The sequence below is a fragment of the Mobula hypostoma genome, chromosome 5 (genome assembly GCF_963921235.1).
Source record: "Mobula hypostoma chromosome 5, sMobHyp1.1, whole genome shotgun sequence".
Classification (NCBI taxonomy): Eukaryota; Metazoa; Chordata; class Chondrichthyes; order Myliobatiformes; family Myliobatidae; genus Mobula; species Mobula hypostoma.
In genome coordinates this window covers 163524572-163547562 of record NC_086101.1, presented here as the reverse complement: position 1 = coordinate 163547562, position 22991 = coordinate 163524572, and the positions used below count along the sequence as shown (strand labels likewise).

The 22991-nt window shown below is 39.5% G+C and overlaps 1 protein-coding gene across 1 annotated transcript; it reads right to left on the bottom strand.

The window, feature by feature from the left end:
- Positions 1 to 321: 321 nt before the first annotated feature.
- crhbp (corticotropin releasing hormone binding protein) lies at positions 322 to 21414 on the bottom strand. The gene is made up of 7 exons (XM_063049290.1): positions 21276 to 21414; positions 20277 to 20367; positions 17465 to 17622; positions 14439 to 14649; positions 8678 to 8820; positions 6070 to 6187; positions 322 to 845 (listed from the first exon to the last, which is right to left on the bottom strand). The coding sequence occupies exons 1-7, from the start codon at positions 21354 to 21356 to the stop codon at positions 667 to 669; spliced, it is 981 nt and encodes a 326-aa protein (XP_062905360.1). The 5' UTR covers positions 21357 to 21414; the 3' UTR covers positions 322 to 666.
- Between the last annotated feature and the right edge of the window lie 1577 nt (positions 21415 to 22991).

Sequence of the window (22991 nt, the reverse complement as noted above, 5' to 3'; positions counted from 1 at the left end):
GACTAATGATATCTCTAAATAGGAATGCTGAATCGATGTATCAGTGATGAACTCTCTTTTGGTTTTCGCAATCAATGAATTGTAAACCTGCTTCACTTCTTAAATTTTCAGATGTGGCTGTTATTTGACTACTTTTTGTTTTTTTTTTAAGTTATTGGCTGATACAGTGTCTTTGAACACAATTTAAAACGGACATTTCTTCCACCATTCACCATATTACTGAGGTTCCACTGACTGCAGTAAACAGTCTGCCAGGGCGCAGGAACCCGCAACCCCATTTCTATTCTCTGGAGCACACAGAAGGGAATGAAAACATTGCTGTTCATTATCTTTATTTGCAGTGTTTAAATACCTCACAGTGCTGATAGTCTGGCATGACAGAATCAATTCGACAACAATATGCATTACTTTTTAATTAAATAATGCCTTAGCAAGCAACAAACTATTTTCTCCGCCTATTGAACTTGTGGCTGCCGATCCAGCTGGACTTTTGCTTCCTAATTGGCTGGAAAAAACAGCAGGAACCACAACAAATTTCATCAATTAATCAGAAAGATAAAGTAGCAGCTACCTGGCAAAGTTATAATAAATTAAAGTGGGAGCAGACGTCCCCAACAAATCCCATCATGTGATTTTGACAGATGAGCTGCAGTTTTAATCCTTTAATCAGAGAGTAGGTGAAGTCTGCACAGCAGCAGGTGAGCAGAAATCCTCAACCCCATTTTCACTCTGCTTCTCCAAATCCTGCTGCCCCAGCTGCTTGTACTCGAACGTCAGGCGGTTTGTATGCTGGCCGCTGGACACAATACGTACCACAGTGTGGTCACAGCCAACCTTCATTTGTACTGGAGAGAAAGAGCATTCAGTGTAATAGAAAAAGACCCTGAGCTGGTATTTCAAAAGAATAGAAGCACAGAGGCATTTGAAACAATAATAGAGCAGGCCAAACAATAAATTCAGTTTTAAGAATCTAAACACCGCAATGATGTGGTGCTGTGTCGTTGTGGTAGTAATTCACTCAATGTTTTATAAACAGTTTCCTCCACTCTCCCATCAGAATCCTCAGTGGACAATGAACCAACCCATGAACACTATCTCACTATTTTTGCTCTCTTTTTGCATTAATTTAATTTTTATATATATTTCTTTGTCATTTATAGTATTTTATGTATTGCACTGTATTGTTGCTGCAAAACAGCAAATTTAATGACATACATCAGTGATATTAAACCTAATTCTGATTTTGATTCTGAATTTACTGCTGGTCCCTTCAATACAGTAGTGCTCGTCCATTGCACTCACTTGTGAAGCTTGGGAAATTTTACTTCAGTACAGTGAGAACCTTTTGTGCTGGATAAGTCACCTGGATCAGGTGGTCTACAGCCCAGGGTTCTGAAAGACATGGCTGAAGAGATTGTGGAGGTATTAGTAATGATCTTTCAAGAATCACTGGAAGGCTAGAAAATTGTAAGTGTCATTCCATTCTTCAAGAAGGGAGAGAGGCAGAAGAATGGAATATATCAGCCAGTTACTCTGATTTAGTGGTTGGGAAGATGTTGGAGTCAATTGTTAAGGATGTAGTTTTGGGGTACTGGGAGGCAGATAAGATAGGCTGTTGTCAACATAGTTTCTTCAAGGGAAAATCTTGCTTGACAAATTTGTTGGAATTCTTTGAAGAAGTAACAAGCAGGATAGACAAAGGAGAATCGGTGGATGTTGTGTACTTGGATTTTCAGAAGGCTTTTGACAAGGTGCTGCACATGAAGTTGGTTATTGAGTTAAGAGCCCATGGTATTACAGGAAAGATACTAGCATTGATAATTGGCTGATTGACAGGAGGCAAACAATGGGAATAAAAGGAGCCTTTTTGGTTGGCTGCTGGTGATTAGTAGTGTCCCACAGCAGTATGTGTTGGGACCACTTCTTTTACATTATATGTCAATGATTTGGATGACAGAATTGATGGCTTTGTGGCCAAGTTTGCAGATGATACAAAGGTAGGTGCAGGGGCAGATAGTTTTGAGGAAGTAGGGAGGCTACAAAAGGACTTAGAGAGATTAGGAGAATGGGCAAAGAAGTGGCAGATGGAATGCAATGTCGGGAAGTGTATGGTCATGCACTTAGTAGAAGAAACAAAAGGGTAGATTATGGAGAGAAAATTCAAAAATCTGAGGTGCAAAGAGACTTGGGAGTCCTCATGCAGGATTTCCCAAGGATAATTTGCAGGTTGAGTCAGCAGTGAGGAAGTCAAATGTGACGTTAGCATTCATTTTGAGAGGACTAGAATATAAAAACAAGGATGTAATGTTAAGTGCTAGTGAGGCCTCACTTGGAGTATCGTGAGCAGTTTCGGGCCCCTTACCTAAGAAAGGATGTGCTGACATTGGACAGGGTTCAAAGGAGGTTTACGAAAATTATTCTGGGATTGAAAGGCTTGTCGTATGAAGAGTGTTTGACGACTCTGTGCCTCGATGCGGTGGAATGCAGAAGAATGAGAGCGACCTCATTGAAATCTATCGAATGTTGAAAGGCCTCAGCAGAGTGGATGGGGAGAGAATATTTCCTATGGTGGGGGAGTCTAAGACCAGACAACATAGCCTCAGATTAGGAGGGTGCCCTTTTAGAACAGAGATGAGAAGGAATTTCATTAGCCAGAGAGTAGAGAATCTGTGAAATTTGTTATCACATGTGGCGGTGGAGGCCGTGTCAATGGGTATATTTAAGGCAGAGGTTTATAGATTCTTGATTGGTCGGGGCATAATGTGATAAGGGGAGAAGGCAAGAGATTGGGGCTGAGTGAGAAAATGGATCAGCCATGATGAAATGGTAGCGCATACTCAGTGGGCCAAACAGTCTAATTCTGATCTTACATCTTATGGTCTTACTAAAATGGACACGTTGAGTCAAGACTCTTCTTTTAGATCCAGACCAACTGAGTTTTTGCAGCATATTGATGGTTGCTCTGGTTTCAATATCTGCAGCCACCGTGTCTGCCTTTTGTGCTGACCAGCTTGGAGTTACTAGTATTTGAAAGAACTATCTAGTTAATTACACTCCCCTACTCTTTCCAGGCAGTCTTGCAAACCCTTTTTTCTTTAAAATGGGTGTACATCTAAATCCCAGGGGATAAAACATTTCTAGAATTAGTGCAAGAAACCACTTTCACACTGACATAATTTATGCATACAAAAAAAATCAGAATTTTAATTAAAATTATTGAACAGCATGTAAAGAGTCAAATTATTTACTCTCTTTCTCTTTATGTTTTATTCTGTTTTTATTTTATTAAAATTATCTTACTAATCAATCTCCATCAGGGCTAGACATGTGAACTACACGCCACCCTGCAAATGTCTTTTACAGATGGGTTAGTAGAAAGGAAATCTAGACAAATGATGTGGAGATATGAAATAAAGAAGCTGCCAAGACAGATGGAAATTTTAAATTAATTAAATAATCTGGAATTTTTTAAAAACTGCTAACAGAAGTAGCGATCATGAAGCCAACAATTTGTGGTGAAAATCCACTTGGTTTGCTAAGGTCAAAGGCCAGCCTATATTGTGGCATTGTGGATATTGCAAATTCTGCAATTTTTCAAACCTTTATCACAATGGACCAGATGGTTGACTTGTTCTTACTTTCCGGGTCCTTTCCTCGATATCCACTATTCCCAGGGTGACTGGCCTCCTCCTTTCCCTCTCCTAGTGCTCGTCATCTACCCAACCAATCCCAGATCCCAGATCAGTGTTTCTGGGGAACTCCCTGTGAACCAAACCAACCGCATCCTTGAACTGTAGCAGCGAATTGTGAGGCACCAAGAAATGTGAACTGAACAAGGAGAATAACTGTGAAGGTAAAAAATTCCATTGCAGCCACAGATAATGTGATTTTAATTTTTTTTAAAGTAAAGAATTGCATATAGCGTCTATAGAACTGTATATAGTGACTTGCCGGCTATGCCTCTCCCCACCTTCTTATTCTGGTTTCTTCCTGCTTCCTTTCCAGTCCTGATTAAGAGTCTCAGTCCAAAATGTTGGCAGGTTATTTCTCTTGGTGGGTGCCGCCAGACCTGCTGAGTTCCTCCAGCATTTTGTGTTGCTCTGTACTTAGCTTAAGTTATTTCCCTCAGAAATTAATGTGATGCCTTTTGCAAGTTACTGCAGATAAAAAATGTAAATACTATTTTGCCTGTGTCTTGTCCACAACTTGGCTGCTAAAATTTTTGTCGTGTATCCCACAATTGGATAGAGCCTTATTATCGTTCCTTGTATAACTTATTTTTGTTTACAGCACAGTAACAGGCTCTTCTGACGCAGTATGTCCATGCCACCCAATTACACCCGCGTGACTAATTAACCTACTGCTCCATACAATCTTTTTTGGAATGTGTGAGGAAACTGGAACACCCAGAAGAAACTCACGTGGTCATGTGAGGAACGTACAAACTGCCTACAGAAGGGAGTGGGAATGGGACCCAGATTGCTGGCGCTGTAAAGCGATGTGCTAATCACTATGTACTGTAATAGAACAACCAATACTTGGCTGGACGAGTGAAACTCCAACAGTACTTGACACCATACAAGAAAAAGCAGTCTGCCTTTTGGTTGGCTGCTGGTGATTAGTAGTGTCCCACAGCAGTATGTGTTGGGACCACCAGTACACAATAGATACATGGCAACAATGCATTAGGGGTTCTTGTGAAACCCATGATTTCAAGGCAGGTGAAAACTACAAGTCTTCCTCCAGTTCACATGCCATCTGACATCCAAATACATCAATCTTTTTGGTGTTACTGAGCTAAAATCCTGGAACCCCCTGACCAACACTCAATGGGAGCACTATGAATACAAGAACAGCAACAAGTCAAGAAAATGCTTATCACTGATCACTCCTGGACAACTACAGATGAGAACTGAAAGCCAGTTACAACACTACTTCGTATGTGAATTTAAGATGAAAGAAATCTTCAGATTGTTAAATTGGATTTTTTTTTCTTTTTTTGAGAGAGTTCTTGGAGAGTTGATAAACATTTCCCAGTGGTATTCCTGATTATGAGTTAGCAAACTAGGGCAACTAACACAAGATTTTGGCTGGGAACGTTTTATCTGTGCTTTATATTCCTGCATGTTTCCAACAACAACAATGCCACATAGAACCTGATAGCTACTCTTTAAACATGTCTTATTGTCTGTGAAGTGCTTTTAGTTATGAATATGGTATATATCTTCTTTTCATTTGTTAACTGTGGTGATATGTGGTGGCCATAATCTATAAGTATACTTGTTTTTTTTCTAAACTGACAGGTGATGCCAACTTAAAGATAAACTACTGGAAGAACTCAAAAGGTCAAGCAGTGTTGTGGAGGCAAAGAAATCGTCAACATTTCAGATTAAGACCTTGTATCAGAACTGGAATTGTAGAAGAAAGATGGTTAGTATATAGAAGTGAGAGGAGCTGGCATGTAATAGATAGAACTAAGCGAGGGGAGGGAGGACATTGGGCAGAAGGAGGTGTGTGTGTGTGTTTGTTTCAACCACATGAGGAGGGATGATGGACAGATAGTAAATGGAGGGGGGTGGTAGGAGGCTAGGAAAGGTGAACCTAGGAATGTGTGGATTAGATAGAGGGGAAGGATGATAATTAAATTAACTAGGGAAGTGGTTATGATTGCTAGGATAAACTCAACAGGCCAAATAGCCTTCTTCTATATTGTAATGAAATATCGAAAAAATGGAAAATTAATTATGATTATATAACATTTCACAGGATAGATATAGTTCTTTCTTTTAAAGTTATATTATATCATATATTGGATGTAATGTTGAAAGAAGGAGCTATCTAATTAGTCACATGTCCTTGCTTTGTAATTAGTCACTGTAGCTCTGCAAAGTTCTAATAAATATCCTGAAAATTTAGCAATGGTAATTCTTACAGTTCATAACTACTGAATTTAAACCATAATGTACAGAGAAAAAATAGACTGTTCTATAAAAGGAATCTTGCAAGATATATCTTTAAAACTCCTAAAGCCTTCAGTGAATTGTTGAATTGATGGTTGACCTCCCTCACCTGATCCACTGAATGAATAGCAAATTTCAGCCACTGGGTACATCCTGCTGGTGTCTAATGTATTTCCTCCCAAAAGCTGCACAAAATCAGTTATTCCGCCACAGCTCCTAACCGGAGTCTATTGGAAAAACACAGGGAAATCCATTAAGGTTCTTTTACATATGTAATAGAGGATATCACCAAAGGGCAACACAGAACAAAATACTGTACCCAGGAGTCATGTGTCGCAGAAAATATTGGGCAAGTCAGTCTGACTTAACTGGAAATATGTGTGCCAGCTGAAATATTTTGGTTAATATTTACATCTTTTTGCTTTTAGAAACAGGTCAGCTCCTTCAGGTGAGGCTGTTATACATTGTATAACTGAAGCCTCACATTAAAGTTCATGGGATATAACTCGGAAACAAGTTCCAAATGTCAAATCTGTCAGGGGATTTGTGATGTTTCTGCAAGAGGTTTATGTTCAATTTTCTGAACATTGAGGTGTGACCCCTCTGGGAATAAGGAATGAATCTTCACATCTCCACTATCTGTGTCAAAAGAGCTGTCACTGCTCTTCCAGTCATTCTGTGCAGCTTATATAAAAGTGAAACCACTTTTCAGTTTGCAGCGTCACAAACTGTGAAGTGTAATTCAGACATCAAATTGCTTGGATTCGATTTATCAAAGTGCCGCATCCAGCTCCAGGGGCTTATGTTACACTGCTTGGACATCTCACCAGCTGAGGTATGATTCAAGGATGAAATTTAAAATGATTTTGTCTCTTTCCAGCATTAAATGGAAGGGGATGTCAGGAAAACACACAACAGCAACATACCCAAAATGCAGGAGGAACTCAGTGAGGTTTTGGTCTGAAACGTCGACTGTACTCTTTTTCCATAGATGCTGTCTGGCCTGCTGAGTTCCTCCAGCAGTTTGTGTATGTTGCTCAGATTTCCAGCATCTGCAGATTTTCTCTTGTTTGTGATTTGACAACACACGACAGCCCTCAGTGATGCGTCTGTGGTGGAAAGAGATGTGCAGCTTCAAGTCCCTGGGCATCATTTACATCCGCAGGATTATGTAATGCAAAGTGCAATTAATCCCATGAAACTTGATAGGAATGTACCTGTGTTAATCTTGAACTAAATTAATATATTACAGATTTATTTCAACAACTACTTCCAATATATGGTAATTACAGTTCAGTAAGTTATAATCTTCTCTTGATCACACACAGGAATTTACTAAGTACTCTTCAATTTGGTTTTGTTTTTCACGGGGGTTGACTTTTTTTTCAGTACAAGCTCAGAAATGAGCCGTTTTTTTTAACTTAGTAACAGGATCCCTGAGACATTCACAGTGTAGAACAGGCTCACCAGGATGTTGTCTGGATTGGAGGGCATTCATTATTGGGAGCGATAGGACAGACTTGGATTATTTTCTCTGAAGAGTTGGAGGCTGAGAGATAACCCGACAAATGTATATAAAAGTTTGGGAAGCGTAGTTAATGTAGACAGTCAAAGTCTTTTTCCCAGGGTGGAAACGTTAAACAGAGTATTTTTAAGCTTAATGGAAATTTGTGAGGCAAGGTTTTTTTAAACATAGACAGTGGTACAAGCTGGAATATGCAGCAGGGGATAGGAGGAGGCAAATAGAATAATAATGTTTAAGAAGCATTTAGACAGACATGTGGACAGAGAGGGAATAGAAGTGGAAGGACCATATGTCAATAGATGGGATTAGTTTAGAAAGAAAACAATGATTGAAAAACAGTATGCCAAAGTGCTTTTTTAGTTATTAGAATTGAAAGAAAATTACTTTAACTTATCGATGGAGGACAAAGGTATGATGGATAAAACAGGCCAAGTTTGCTTGCTATAAATAAATTCAAAATTCTGAATCAGTCGCACAGATATGCAATACATGTTTAGGCTTGTAAGCCACTACTATCAAGATTAGAGATGTGCCACACAGTGATCACCTTTTGTGTCTGTCAGGATGAGCAGTTACAGTTTAAAGACAAGTCCTGCCACATCGAGCAGGGTCTATGCTTTGCAGAACCAAGATTCAAATAACCTAAATTTGCAGCCCTTGTCTGACATGCGCAAGTTTCAACCCGTTATTCTGATCAGGGAAAACAGATTTACAGTCTGCTGCTTTTGTCTACCCCTCAGCTTTTTCATAAATCTGCTTTAGTAATTAAAGTATACTGAGCTGCAGGAATCATTAAGTTTCAGGGGCTTATTTTCATAATACTTAAATTATAATAGTTATATAAATAATAATTATTATTTTATTACAATAAGTAGCAGCTTATTTTAATTTAAAAAACAACCTGTGGTAATTTCTCATGTGTTAATATGAGATAATGGCTGAACTGAAGTTCAAAGTACGAGTATATGTCAACACGTACTATCCAAGATTTCTTTTCTTGCAGGCATTCACAGGAGAATACAGAAATACAATAGAAACAATAAAAAATGCAGAAGAAAAGACAAACAAAAACAATGTGCAGGTGAAGACAAACTGCAAATACAAAAAAATTAATAATAATAAAAATAAATAAGGAAATAATACTGAGAACATGAGTTGTAGATTCCTGCAGTGTTTTGTGTATAATATTTACCTGTAGATCATTAAAGTCTCCGAGAGTCATTTCCAGGATCTTGACTACTGTTGGGTAAATGATTGAAAAGCTGCAGTTTCGTTTCTGATGAGGAATGACCATTGTGAATCTTCCATCGGGTGTCTGGGAAATCACATTGCAAGCTTTGGACATAAATAAGTGACATTTCACGGTTAGAATAACTAAAATGCTCCGCTTCAAACTCAGAAAATTGAGGGCTCTGGTTCTAATCCAGAGACTAAAGCACAAAAAGGTGTAGGCTGCCACTCCAGTGTAGCACTGTGGAGGATCAGAGATGCCTTCCCTTGAAACTTTAAAATAAAGTTCCACCTGCTTTCTAAGATGCGCTTACAGGAACTCATGACACTATTACAAAGAAAAGCAGGCAAGTTAGATTCGGTGTCCTAAATATGTTTTCCTTTATTTGGTGTTACTACAACAGATTATTTCCACTGGGACTCGCTTTGCACAAATTGGTGTCACATTACTACATTACACACAGTGAAATTTAATCCATGCTCATTGAATAATCTGGGATATTCTCAGGCTGTCAAGAATGCTATGTGAATACAAGTCTTATTTATATTTCAGGTGCCTGATATTTTATCTATCACTTTATTTCTCTGGGGTTTCTTGTGTATTTTCTGCTTGTACTGATTTTAATGAATTTATTAAACGATAATTTTATTGATTTTCTTCATTTTTCAAGAAGTACCTGTGGGTTAGCTCATGAACAAATGATAGATCTAGTGGTGATGCATTGCCCGATGTACTTGTTGTCACCTGTGCTGTAGTACTGCTGGATGTCAGGGATGGCTGCTCACCACAGCAGCCCAGCATTGCTACCACAAATCTATAAAAGCTATTGATTACAAAGTCTGGAGGGGAAATAGAAAATGCTAAAATATTCTAGATTTATTAACTTGAAGGTCTACAGAATGAAATTCTACTTCTTAAAAAGAAGCCTATCAAACTTAATTGAGCAATTCACATAATCATTAATAGATCAATAGATTAGAATAGCAAGTGAATGCCCTGTAGTATTGAAGATGTCTCCCTATACTACAGGAGGATAAAATGTAGGTATGGGCTCTTAAATAAAAACCTAAATTCATTCCAATCAAATGTCTGCTCAATGAAAGCAAAATGTGTGAAGCATTAAATGTAACTGACTTTCATGTTCAAACAAAGTACATGTGCTTTATACCTATTGTCACACCATTAAAACCAGATTATTCTTTCCTCATGAATATTAGATTTTCAAAATAACCATAAAACAAACTACTCAAATAATTTTCCTTGGATTTTATCAAAATTGTACATATGTTCTAACTATATTGCAATCTTAAAGTGATAAATATCTTGTTAATTGTTCTGTTCTGTATGCCGTATAAGACCTGTCAAACTTGTGTGAATACAGAATATTTTCCGGGAAATGAATTTAGCGTTCTTTGTCGCTTCTATATGTTGAGATTCTCATAATAGATTTAGTCAGCTTTAAACATAAATGAGGAATGGAAGTATAAGGCTTTGGGGGCATGAAATTGTACTGATAGCTAGCTGTTTTAACACAAGTAGATGGTTGATAACTGCAATGATTTACGTGGTTAATTTACATGCATTCATTTTATTAGCTTGACTTTCTGGTCACAATATGCAGAGTTAAGCATTGATCTTTCCCAAATCGAAGATCATCATGACGTGTACTCAAATCATGCAGAATTTTCAAATTCAGACTTGGACTGGGATCCGGCAGCCAAAGCTAGAAACCTAAGGATTAAAAGAACTTGGGTTGTGAGAATTAAATATTCAGAAATTGTAGTAAACTGCCACTGATCAAGCCTTCCTGGACAGTCAGCTAACAGGTGGTATCAGTTTTGATTCACTTTCTTTGTCAGGCGCTGCCTTCACTGGAGCTTGGAGTGCACAGTGGTATATTTTTGACCTGGACCTTAATAAGGCACTGCTCGTGGCCAGCTGACCTATTGATAGATTGCGCTGTTTAAACCCCAAAAATGGAACGCTACTTTCTACATTGCTCTTTCCAGCTTGGATTTATATTACGCTTATTAGAAGAAAATAAAGTAGCTGGCAAAGTCACGCAACATCCAAAAATACTATCCACCCACTGAACATTTTTGTCACTTTCACAAGTTTGGAAGCTTTGCTGTCAATCCACACAGACAATCATCAAATGGCTACAGCCCAGAATTCTGCCATTTGGCCAGATGAAACCATGATGGCTTCATGGAAGAGTGATATGCCCAGATGAGCAGGTTACATGATACAGCACCCCTCACAAAGCAGCATTCCCTCAAAGTAGTATTGTGCCACTATTTCAACACAGATTTTGACACTCAGGTATGGTCAATCAATTTTACTTGGATTTAATTGAGAATGAGTAAATGGCACAACCTAGGCAATGACTAATATGAAAGAAACAAATGAGGGATGTGATCAAATACAAACCTTGTTAACTGGTCTTACAATCTGTCTGAATATTTTCTGGATTTTCTTTAAGATATCAAAATTTAACACCTTTACTGCAAAACATTCTTTGTGGAAGACTGGATTAATTGCATCCCCGTGAACAAATTTCCAAATTTAATCTGTATAAAAGTCATGTTTGTCACCAGAACCTAATGGATTTGGAATGATCAATCCTTACATGCACATGTATTTTCACAGCTCTCTCTGGCTGCCTGCACTACTAATGTTAATCAAATAACTCCATTCAATTGATTTATGGCATATGACTATAATCTGGTTGCTACAATTTTTCATTGTGATGCGCCATGTTTGCTCAATGACAGAATGCCATCCCTCATTTTTTACATGTTTTCCTTTTTATGCATGAAATATTCACAAAAGACTATTCTATTGTATTTTGATGTCTGTAATATCACAGCATATTTTCACAGATTATACTGTTATAAATACAAAATCAGTTTTAGAGATCTGGGGGGTAAGCACTATGGTGTGGTGCAGGGATGGTCCTGAACTATCACAACGGGGGCAATAGAAGTCTTTGGATTTGTTGGTGGACTCATTGTCAGTTACTATTTCAGGTTTATGTCTTTGGGTAAGACATGAACATTCTAAGGCATTGAATTTTTTAAGCTTCTTTTTGCTACCTCCATTAACTCATCCGATTGTTTTGGAATTCGATTAATGTAATTTCTATTGCTGTTTCACTTCCAGATATTTTCTCCCTCGGATATTGATAGGTGACTGGATTGTTCACATGATCCATATTCTAATTTGCTCTTCAAGTTTGTCAAAATGTGGATGACAATCTGCCTAAAGGTAAGATATCTCTGTCAGCACCCCTTCATCACCAGCCACAATAAGCCTTCAAACACCCTCACCTCCTCAGTCTACCCCATTCCTGCTTCCATTTTCAATTGGTGTATTGGCAAATTTGATGATAATGATGACGATGACAATGATAATGGTGGTGACGATTATGATAATGAAGATATATCAATTGATGAAATTCAGAGGAAAGTATTAAAACGCTGTGAAGAGAAAGAAGTTGGGCATGTGCAGTCTACCAGTGGATGTCAATGACTGATGGACAATCTTTATCAGGAATCTGTCTTTTGACACTCTGGAATATTCACTGGGAGAGCTATTGGATCAGTTTGGAGATCCAAGATATTTTAAAAGTTCACTCTTGGGTAAGTGCTCATTGCTGGTGATGCTAACACTCATTGACAGACCATAGTTGCCCTTCAGCTAGTGATGGTAGGCTGCCTTCCTGAACTATAGTAGGGAATGAGTTCCTCATCTGCCTGTTAGGAACTCCATGATCCTAATAAGAAACAGAACAGAATGGCTACATTTAAGAATGTACGTGGTGTGGAAGATAAATTAGAGTCAATAGTTTTCCACGTACCATCTGTAGTTGCTCTAGATACGAGTACTCAGGATGTAGACAAAACAGCTTTTGGTAAACCATGGCAATGTATCCGACATGTAGATCACACTAGAGTTATTATAGCACAGTGACGGAGGAGCACAGATTAAGAGTGTACCTCATAACAAATCCAATGCAAGATTTAAATTTTATACTTCCTTAAAATTATTGGCATGCACAGCACTCTCAGTGACTAATTCTCTACTTGGCCTGAAGGGTAAGAAGTAAAACTAATTAATTTTTAGCTGCTGGTCTATTTTATTTAATCTAGAGATACAGCATGGAACAGGGCCTTCCAGCCCAATGAGCTGCACCACCCAGCAACCCACCGATTTAATCCCAGCCTAATCACAGGACAACTAACCCACTAAATGGTACGTCTTTGGACTGTGGGAGGAAACTGGAGCACCTGGAGGAAACTCATGTGCTTACAGAAAGGATGTACAAACTTCTTATGGAGGACGCTGGAACTGAACTCTGATGCCCCAAGCTGTAATAGGGTTGTGTGCTGAAGTAATGGTTTTCTTTTTAAACTGTACATGAGGTACCACTGATAAAAGCAGCCTTTACTGACTTTAAGATAAGCAGCTCCCTGGGTCATTTCAGAATGTAGCTAATGATCAATGTGTTTGATTTGAGGATCCTATATGAACCAAAAAAGAAAGGTGGAATGGAGAGCTACTTTCTCCTTTCCTAAAGTATGGACATGTTTTAGTCATACAGCCATAAGAGTATTACAGCACAGAAACAGGCCCTTCCGCTCATCTAGTCCTGCACCTTCTCATCCAGGTACCTATCCAAATTTCTCTCAAATGTTCAAATCGAACCCGCATTCACTACTTCTGCTGGCAGCCTCTTCCACACTCTCACCACCTTCTGAGTGAGCAAGTCTCCACTCATGTTCCCCTTCAACATTTCACCTTTCACCCTTAACCCATGACCTCTAGTTCTAGTCTCAGCCAAAGTCTGTTTGCATGTACCCTATGTATGCCCATCATAATTTTGTATTCTTCTATCAAATCTCCTTTCATTCTCCTGTGCTCCAGAGAATAATGTTCTAACCTGTTCAACCTTTCCTTATAACTCAGGACCTCAAGTCCTGGCAAGATCCTTTTCAATTTTCTTTGCAATTTTAACTTTTTGAAATATATTTCATTAGTTGCCACAGTGGAATTTCAGCTCATGTTTTCCATTAGTCTTATCCTTGAATACTAATTCAGAAATTTCACAATAATATTCCTATTAAAAATATCACCCAACACTCCAATTCTCATGTTGTGAAAATATCAGGTGAGGTAGAGATGCTCTCCTCCTCTATCACCATCACACATAGACACTGTTATAGAGTACTTGATATCTAAGATCGAAGATTGCATGCTACAATTGCCACAAGAGGACGCAGGTTTAAGGTGCTGGGGAGTAGGTACAGAGGAGATGTCAGGGGTAAGTTTTTCCACTCAGAGAGTGGTGAGTGCGTGGAATGGGCTGCCGGCAACGGTGGTGGAGCCGGATACGATAGGGACCTTTAAGAGACTTTTGGATAGGTACATGGAGCTTAGGCTATGGGGAAGTCTAGTAATTTCTAAGGTAAGGACATGTTCGGCAGAACTTTGTGGACCAAAGGGCCTGTATTGTGCTGTAGGTTTTCTATGTTTCTTAATAAGACATTATGATGAAGCCTGAAGGTGAGAAGGCTGAAACACAGCATGATGATCCCTCAGGAGGCAACAATGAAAAATTTATGACATAACATTGAATTTAATGCCCCCAAGACACTTTGGTAATATACCACCCACTTCTCTTTTTCAAACAAAATTATTTAATATGCAAGCATATACTTACGGAAGGGATTGATTAATTTCTGTATTGTAAAAGAAAACCCATTTCCAGGCCTGTGAACTCTAAAGAGGATCATCGCTGCATTTTGAGAAGACCTGATTGTTGTCTTGAAGTTGCTGCCAGAACAAAAATCAACATAGCGCTCTGACATGGGGAGAGTGTGGTCCATTATGCTCGGAAACATTTCCCCCTTCATTATCCAGCCATCAAAGACCTATGCATCAACAGAATATGATTTTAGAAGGATACAAGAAGAATGGTTCTATTGTGGACTAGTTCAGTTGTGTAATGTAAGGAAATATCAAGAAGAAAATCTAATAATAGGAAAAGTCAAAATTAATTAAAAAGTTAGTAATTCTTTACTTCCAGCATTTTCTTTGTACAACCAAAAATGTTAAATAATGCAAAGTTTGCCCATACATGTAATTATTAACCTGATCTATTTATAATGATCCAATGTAAGACTGTCGAATTGCAATGTAAAGTGCACTTATTTGATAACCAGTCACGTCCCATTCCTATTCTAAATCCTCCTCTCTTTTTCACTGATTATTAGAGTGATGGAGGGAAAGATAAACAGAGGGAAGCAGAGAGACAGAGAGACAGGCAGACAGAGAGTGGTGGGGGGAGAATGAGAAAGAGAGGATGATAGAGAGAAGGTGCTAAATTCAAATTATGTTGCCTTTTGTCTGTCAGCTTGATTCAGTATCCATTTTTTTCTGATCACTGTGTTTCCATTTGTCCTCTTGTTTGAACCGCACTTTTCAAATCCGCAATTTCCACCAAGAAGAATGGATAGGTCAAATATGCACAAGGCAACACTGCCACCTCCAATTTTCTTTTCAATTTCACTCTGCTTTAGGCATATATAACCAAAGGTTTATTACTCCTCTGTCAGAACCTTGCCTACCTAGCTGCCAATTAAAGATCAACAAGCTGAAACATTAACTGTTTCTCTACATGGCCTTTAGCAATGCAGGAGATAATAACATTCAGGTTAAATTAGTACTAAGTAAGTCTTCTGATCATGATGTACATGCAGCAGCCACTTAATTGGGTAGTTCTGTACCTAATGTAGTGGCCACTGAGCCTATGTTCATGGTCTTCTGCTGCTGTAGCCCATCCTCTTCAAGGCTGATGTGTTGTGCTGTGTTTTCAGAGATGCTCTTTTGCATGCCGCTGTTGTAACATGTGGTTATTTGAATTACTGTCACCTTCCTGTCAGCTGGAACCAGTCTGGCCATTGTCCTCACGTCTCTCTCCTTAACAAGTCATTTTTGCTCACAGAACTGGCACTCACTGGGTGTTTTTTTCTGTTTTTTGCGCCCCTCACTGTAAACTCTATGAACTGTTGTGTGTGCAAATCACAAGAGATCAGCAGTTTCTGAGACGCTGAAAACCCTCCATTCAGCACTAACAATCAATCCACACTCAAAGTCACTTAGATCACAATTCTTCCCCATTCTGATACTTGGTCTAAACATCAACTGAACCTCTTGACCATGTCTACGTGCTTTTATGCATTGAGTTGCTGTCACATGATTGGCTGATTAGATATTTGCTTTAATGAGTGTGTGTGTGGCCTCCGTCAGTCATGGTCGACCATGGGTACTGCACCTCTGGTAGTCACTGGGAGTGGCCTCTCCAGGGCACAAGCCAGGGCAGAGTTGATAAGGAGATCTGTCTGTTGCCCATGCAGTGAGACCCCCCTCTCCATGCTGATGACAGGTCCAAAGGAACGACGAAAGTCGATACAGTTTGGTGCCAGCAGCATCGCAGGAGTTGCCGTGCCGGTGCTGGGTACAGTAGTCAGCCGCCTTCCGGACTCCGACTCCGGATTTTCCCTCGGGGTTTACTCCCAAAGCCTTTCCCATGAGCGGGTATAGCCACAAGGCAGCGGAGGTTTGAAATCGGAGTTTTCCCTCTCCTAGATGAGCTACCATCCATGGTTAACGAGCCCCATATGCCTGGAGCAACTGGTTTTAAGGCGCCAGTGGCCCGCCTTTGCCCCTTCTCCTGTCAGTGGGAACAGCTCCGCCGGGCATAAGAACTATGCCACACGTGAAGGCCAGGAGTTGGACTTGGTTGTCAGAGGCTGTTTGAGACGCACGCCATGAAGAGCATTTGTTTAGCAGTGAGAGCTCATCCCCACTACCACCCTTCGGCTATGACTACCTTTGGAGTCATAATGAGGAGGTGTACCTAATAAAGTGGCCACTGAGCGTACATCAGAAACTATTAGTACAAAGCTGGATGTCCAATGGGTTATTTATCTGCAGTGAAAGTAAATATGCAATCCGTGTGGAGATTGTGATCAGCAGAGAATTAAGGAAAGAATGAGATAGATGTGAGTTTCATATAGATTCCCACTAGGGGAAAACCACTGAGTGTAATTTTAGCCTAACTATTAAATGGAAATAAGTACACTAGGCTGGATGTTTATGGTCTGATTTCTGATTTTCATTTTGATTGAAGTTATATGTAGCACATTTTGGTGAAATATAAAAAGGGCATTTCACCTACAGTAAGTGTTCCTGATTGCTACTAACAAGTTAAGCTGAAGTTGTGCCTAATGAGTTAGGAATATGTGTTAGCCCACAATGGCATTAAGAAAATGTTAAGGACTTCATAGGAAAAAAGTTTAGATTCTGCAGGTAGAAATGCAGATGTTCTTTCAGCATTGTATGTATTATTACAAAGTCTCTCTACAAAAGGTGAGTATTATTCTGTCTTAGCATGGAGCAGAACTTTGAAAGAAAATGTTAAAATGGGGAAAATAAGTAATAACAAGTAGTAAACAATTCCTGGAGGCAAGTTTAACAATGGAAGAATTGTGAGATTGCCCTTTGGATCAGAAAGTAAATGAAGCAAAGAAATTCAATTGATGAGAAAAAAAATTATCAAACATATAAGATGGATGTACTAATCACATTAGGTTTTCTTGGGTAAAGAATCTAGTGACACATGTTTGAAGCAATGGTAGTCATAAAGGAATAATTGTTTTAAATAGTAAGCTTATTTGTCCTTACCTTAAGGAAATCTCCACCTTGACAATCTATGTTGACATTATTGTACTCCAAGGAGATAACTTCATCAGGATTGCCAATGAAGAAGGTGGCGCAGTTGAGCTGTGGTCTATCTGCCCTGAATGAGAACTGACCATCTACGCTCAACATGTCAACACAGTCTGTAGACAGAAGGAATTACATGCAGTTATCTGATTTATCGAGTGGGGGTGGGGCTACTACTAAATTGCCAAAATTAAATGAAAGAGATTCCAAACTGGAATGCCTTAAATTGAAAACTGTAAAACATTTATTTCATGTTATCAGAATAATTGTGCTAATTTGAACAAGCTTCTGCTTAATTGATTTTGATGAATTGATGAATAAGCTATGTTGTTGAAGAAAGAGGTTATAGAACGCAGATAATAAGAATCTAAGAAATAAATGCAGGTACATGCTAGTCAATATTCTGTGTCTGTTAAAAATATTTGTTTAAATCTTTTTTTCATTTTCTTATTTCCTAATGCAATTTCTGTTGTCACAGTCTGTAAAGAATCCATATTAACTTTCACTAATCGCTTCCATTTTACATATTGATATAATCTCTTGCAATGGACATTGTTTCTTTCCATTGGCCCATTATTTTACCATTTCATAAGAACATAAAAATAGGAGTAGATCAACTAGCCTGTTGAGTTTGCTCCACCATTCAACAAGACCATGGTTGATCTGGCCATGGACCCAGTTCCACCTCTCTGCATTTCCCTGTAACCTTTAATTTCCCTGCTACTGTATGCAACAGTCTATCTGTGCCTTAAATATATTTAATGAGGTGGCCTCTGCTGCTTCCCTAGGTAGAGAATTCCATAGATTCATTACTTTCTGGGAAAAGCAGCTTCTCCACATCTTCATCTTAAATCTATTCCACAAAATCTTGAGGCTATGTTCCTAATTTTAGTCTCACTTACCAGTGAAAATAACTTTCCTGCCTTTATCTTATCTATCCTCTTCATAATTTTATATGTTTCTATAAGATCCTCTCTCATTCTTCTGAATTCCTGCAAGTATAATTCCGGGTAACTCAATCTCGCCTCATAGGTTAACCCACCCTCATCACCAGAAACAACCTAGTAAATCTCTGCACTGCTTCCAAAGCCAGTATGTCTTTCCTCTAGTAAGAAATTATCAATGCATTGATCCTTCTTGCTGAGTTCCAAAATGTTGCTGTAATCAGGTTTACATTTTCTTCTATGTTTCCAACCATTCCTTTTGCTCTTTTAACCCATTCATAGTTTTACTGCACTGTCCCAATCTGCCATAACCAGCTTCTGCTTCATGGCTTCTGAGTTTGTTTCCTTTTAAGACTGATCTCAGATTGGACAAAATTATTATTAATCTTTGCATACAATTCTTATATAAAAGAGGTGGTCATGGTAGAAAAGTGCCAAGTAATAGAAAAGCAGTGAAAAGTTGTTTCATGGACTTGGAAGAAAATGTGTGGTGGGGTTCCCAGTGGTTAGTACGAGGGCCACTGCCCTTCTTAATGCAATTAAATTATTTGGACTTGGCTCGACAGTACAAAATGATCAAATTTCCAGATGACTCAAAACTTCGAATTTGAGCAAACAGTCGGGAGAATCGTATTAGAAATCAAGACAGGTGATGGAATAAGCAGATAGATGCTGGATAAAATTTAATCTAAAGAAATAGGAAGGGTTACACGTCAGTAGGATGAATGAGAAGGAGCAAGGTAAACTAGAGGACAGTTCTCAAAGTTGAACAAGAACAGAAGGGATTATCAGTAAATCGGCATCGCTCTTTGATTGGGGCAAGGTAGCTTGAGAAAGTGCTTAAAATATCATACTGAATCCTGGACTTTATGGGGGCCTTGAGTACATAGCAAGGAAGTCATGTTGGACTATAACACACACTCAAGCAATATCTAGATGGGCACTTGATGGACATAGACGGGTTCGAGCAAATGCTGCTAAACGGGATTTCTGCAGATGCGTACTGAGTAGTTGGCAAGGACAAAGCGGACCAAACAGCCTTTTTTTTCTGGGCTGCACCACTCTATGATATATTTTGTTTGTGATTCTTGACCCTAACAGTAAGACGGTGCAACCAATGGAGGGGAGGGTGGGGACATCTCTATCGCAGCACGACCAATCCAGGTTTAACTCTGAAGCTGCCAGGCAATAGCGTACGGATCTTCGGCCGGACCATTATTCTGTGCCCTGAACACTTCTCGTCAATCTGGCTCCCATCTTCGGTGTACTTTTCTCCCGAGGGTATTTCCAATTATCTCCCAAAATCTCCTCCTCCCGGCTTTTAAAAAAAACCCTCAGAGATTCCACATTTATAATATTTTGCTAGGTTTCAATGTGAAGAAAGCCCGGGTGACGGGCAAGTGCCGTATGTTTAAATGAGGTTAAAATAAAAGGACATGTTTACAGGGTCCGTGGCTGTGCTGGACCTGAAAACAAGCGAAAATAAAATTACCCTTCCATTAAAAAAATAGGATGCATTTTGGGCGGGTAATCTAAATAATTGCCTTACCCGAATCAAAGGGCGAGATTATCATCGGAGCATCTCTCTGACACGGTGGGAACTTGAAAACGTGCAGCGTTATTATCGGTTTTAGGTTTGTACACGGTAAGCAGTTGCCAGAGCGGCAATCCGTGCTGAACACCGCCAGTGTCGGTGTGTGGATTGCCGCTTCGACTCTGCGCGTGTTTCTTCAATCTGCACAACCGCTGGGTTTGAGCCGAGCAGTGTGCGTGAATCCTGTACAGCCACCAATCGCTAACTCACTCACCCATCCCGAGGTACTTACTAAGACTTCGACTGTAAACGTATCCTTGAGAAAGTGATCGCTTCATCTCCGAATTTAGAAGCCCAAGCGGGTTATCGTTCATGTCGTTGTTCTTTAAAACATTGGAGATTATGTTAAACGTTAAACACTTGAGAAATTTTTGTAAAGACCTTCTTTGTGAACTGCGCTAGACTTATTAATAACTATTTTAGAAACGAACATAATGTTCCGTTAACGGTCTCTCTCCTACTTCTGCACAATAAATTTCTTCCTTCAAAATAACCCGTGTTAACATCAAAGTGCTTTTTTCTTCAGAAACTTCCTTCCAAACGCATCAAACCAGACTTTAACAAATAAACAAAATTTAATGAATTTAGTACTTGACGCCGCAAGATTAAACCGTGATGCACACAAAATGCTGGAGAAACTCAGTGCGTCGGGCAGCATCTGTGGAGAAGAATAAAGAGCCTACGTTTTGGGGCGAGACCTTTCATCAAAACGGTTAGATTGGATCAGTAGTCTTTTCCCCTGTGGTCTCTCTGAATGATTTCTAAATAGATGTCAACCTCTCCGAAGCGGTTAGCTTTATTTGTAGTAGGAGTTTGTTTTCAAACCTGTTTTCTGGATGCTCCGGCACACTGAGGAGAAACAGCTTATGGTCTATTGAACATGACGGCTGATGGGGAAAGGTAACAAAAAATGGTGAAGTGTTTTCTGAGTAAGGTTTCACCTAGCAGTAAGAAAGCTCCAAAGAAGCAAGCGTCTCCACGTGGAAAAAAAATCAAAAGACAATGCTGGGTTAAAGAGCTTGCTAAATTATGAGAATTAGTGCATTAATTGTCAATACAAAATAAATAATCCGATTTATTTCAATGTGGAATGAAAACCAAAGCAGCTATCAAAATCACTGATTGAGAAAAATCACGGATATAAAGGAAAGACTAAAAGAGACAAATGTGTGTGTGTGGATGGACAGAGGAGTCCCTGTCTCCCAGACACTGACTGATGGTAGTGTCCCACCTCTATGTATCTGCCTTGTCCCTGGAGAATCGCCGTCCATAGCAGCGCGAAGTGCAACGGAACCTTCAAGCCAGAAGACATCTTTCTTTCTGTCTCCGTGTGTTAGCGGCTGGCAGTCAGTGACGAGTACGAGAGAATGTGGTCTCAGCCCCCTCTTTTATAGCGCGCTCAATGCTGTCTGTAACGCACGTCGTGGGTAGAAGTCGCTGATAACAATCTAGTCACCAGACTCCTCTGTCTGTTTTCAAGTTACGTGAATGTGACGGTAGCAGGACACGGGCTCACATTGTCAATAAGACAGAAATATCAAGCCAGATGTTCACTGGAGATACGAAGCGATAAACCCAGCCATGCGCTTCCAGCGTTGTGTCCCGAAACCATTCTAGGTTGACAAAAACAACCCAAAGCTCACCTTTAGGAGTAACTAGAAATATTGCACTTTATAACTTCCAGCACGTCCCTGAGCTTTATAACTTTAGTTTGAAAAGAATCTTGCTAAACTTTTACTTTTATTTGGACATTTAAATTAAGATTAGAGATAAGACCATAAGACATGCAGGATCAGAGTTAGGCCATTTGGCCTATCGGGTCTGCTCCGCCATTCAATCATGGCTGATGAACTATCCCTCTCAATCCCATTCTCCTGCCTTCTCCCCGTAACCTTTGAAGCCCTGACTAATCAAGAAACTATCAAACTCCACTTTAAGTATATCCAATGACTTGGCCTCCACACCGGTCTATGGAATGAATTCCACAGATTCACCACCCTCTAAGTGCAGTCTGATTAATGCTAACATTGCATTTGCCTTCCTGACCACTAACTCTACCTGCAAGTCAACCTTTGGGGAATTCTACAAAAGGACTCTCATCTCTCTTTACACCTTGGATTTTTGAATTTTCTCCCTGTTTAGAAAATTGACTATGCCTTTATTCCTTCTACCAAAGTGCATGACTGTACAGCCTCTACACTTTATTCCGACTGCCACTTCTTTGCCTATTCACCCAATCTGTCTTCCTGCAGACTACCTGCTTCCTCAACACTATCTTCTGCTCCATCTATCTCCATATCATCTGCAAACTTGTCCACAAAGCCATCAATTTCATCATCCAAATCATTGACATATAATATGAAAAGAAGCAGTCCCAACAACAACTCCAGTGGGTCACCACTAGTCATGGGCAACCAACCAGAAAAGCCTCCTTTTGTTACAATGGGGCGTTGGGGACGGACCCAAGTGCAGGACACAGACACGGGGGTAGCATTAACAAATGTATTTTATTAATAGTTGCCAGGAAGGCCGGAGAGCAAGGACTGGATGCTTACATGGACATAAACATTGGACAACAAACTGGAGGAACTTGGACTTGGACTTGGCTGTGGAGCCTGGATTTGGACACAAACCCTGGACTCCTTTATTCCCACTCTTAGCCTCCTGGCAGTCGGCCAATCTTCTATGCATGCTTGTATCTTTCCTGTAATAACATGTGCTTTTATCTTGTTAAGAAGCCTCATGTGTGGCACCTTGTCCAATGCTGTCTGAAAATCCAAGTTAGTTACGTGCGCTGAATCTCCTTTGTCTATATTGTCTGTTATTTCCTCAACGAATTCCAACAGATTTGTCCAGTAAGATTTCCCCTTTAGGAAACCATGTTGTCCATTTTATCATGTGTCTCCAAGTACCCTGAAACCTCATTCTTAATAATAGACTCCAACAT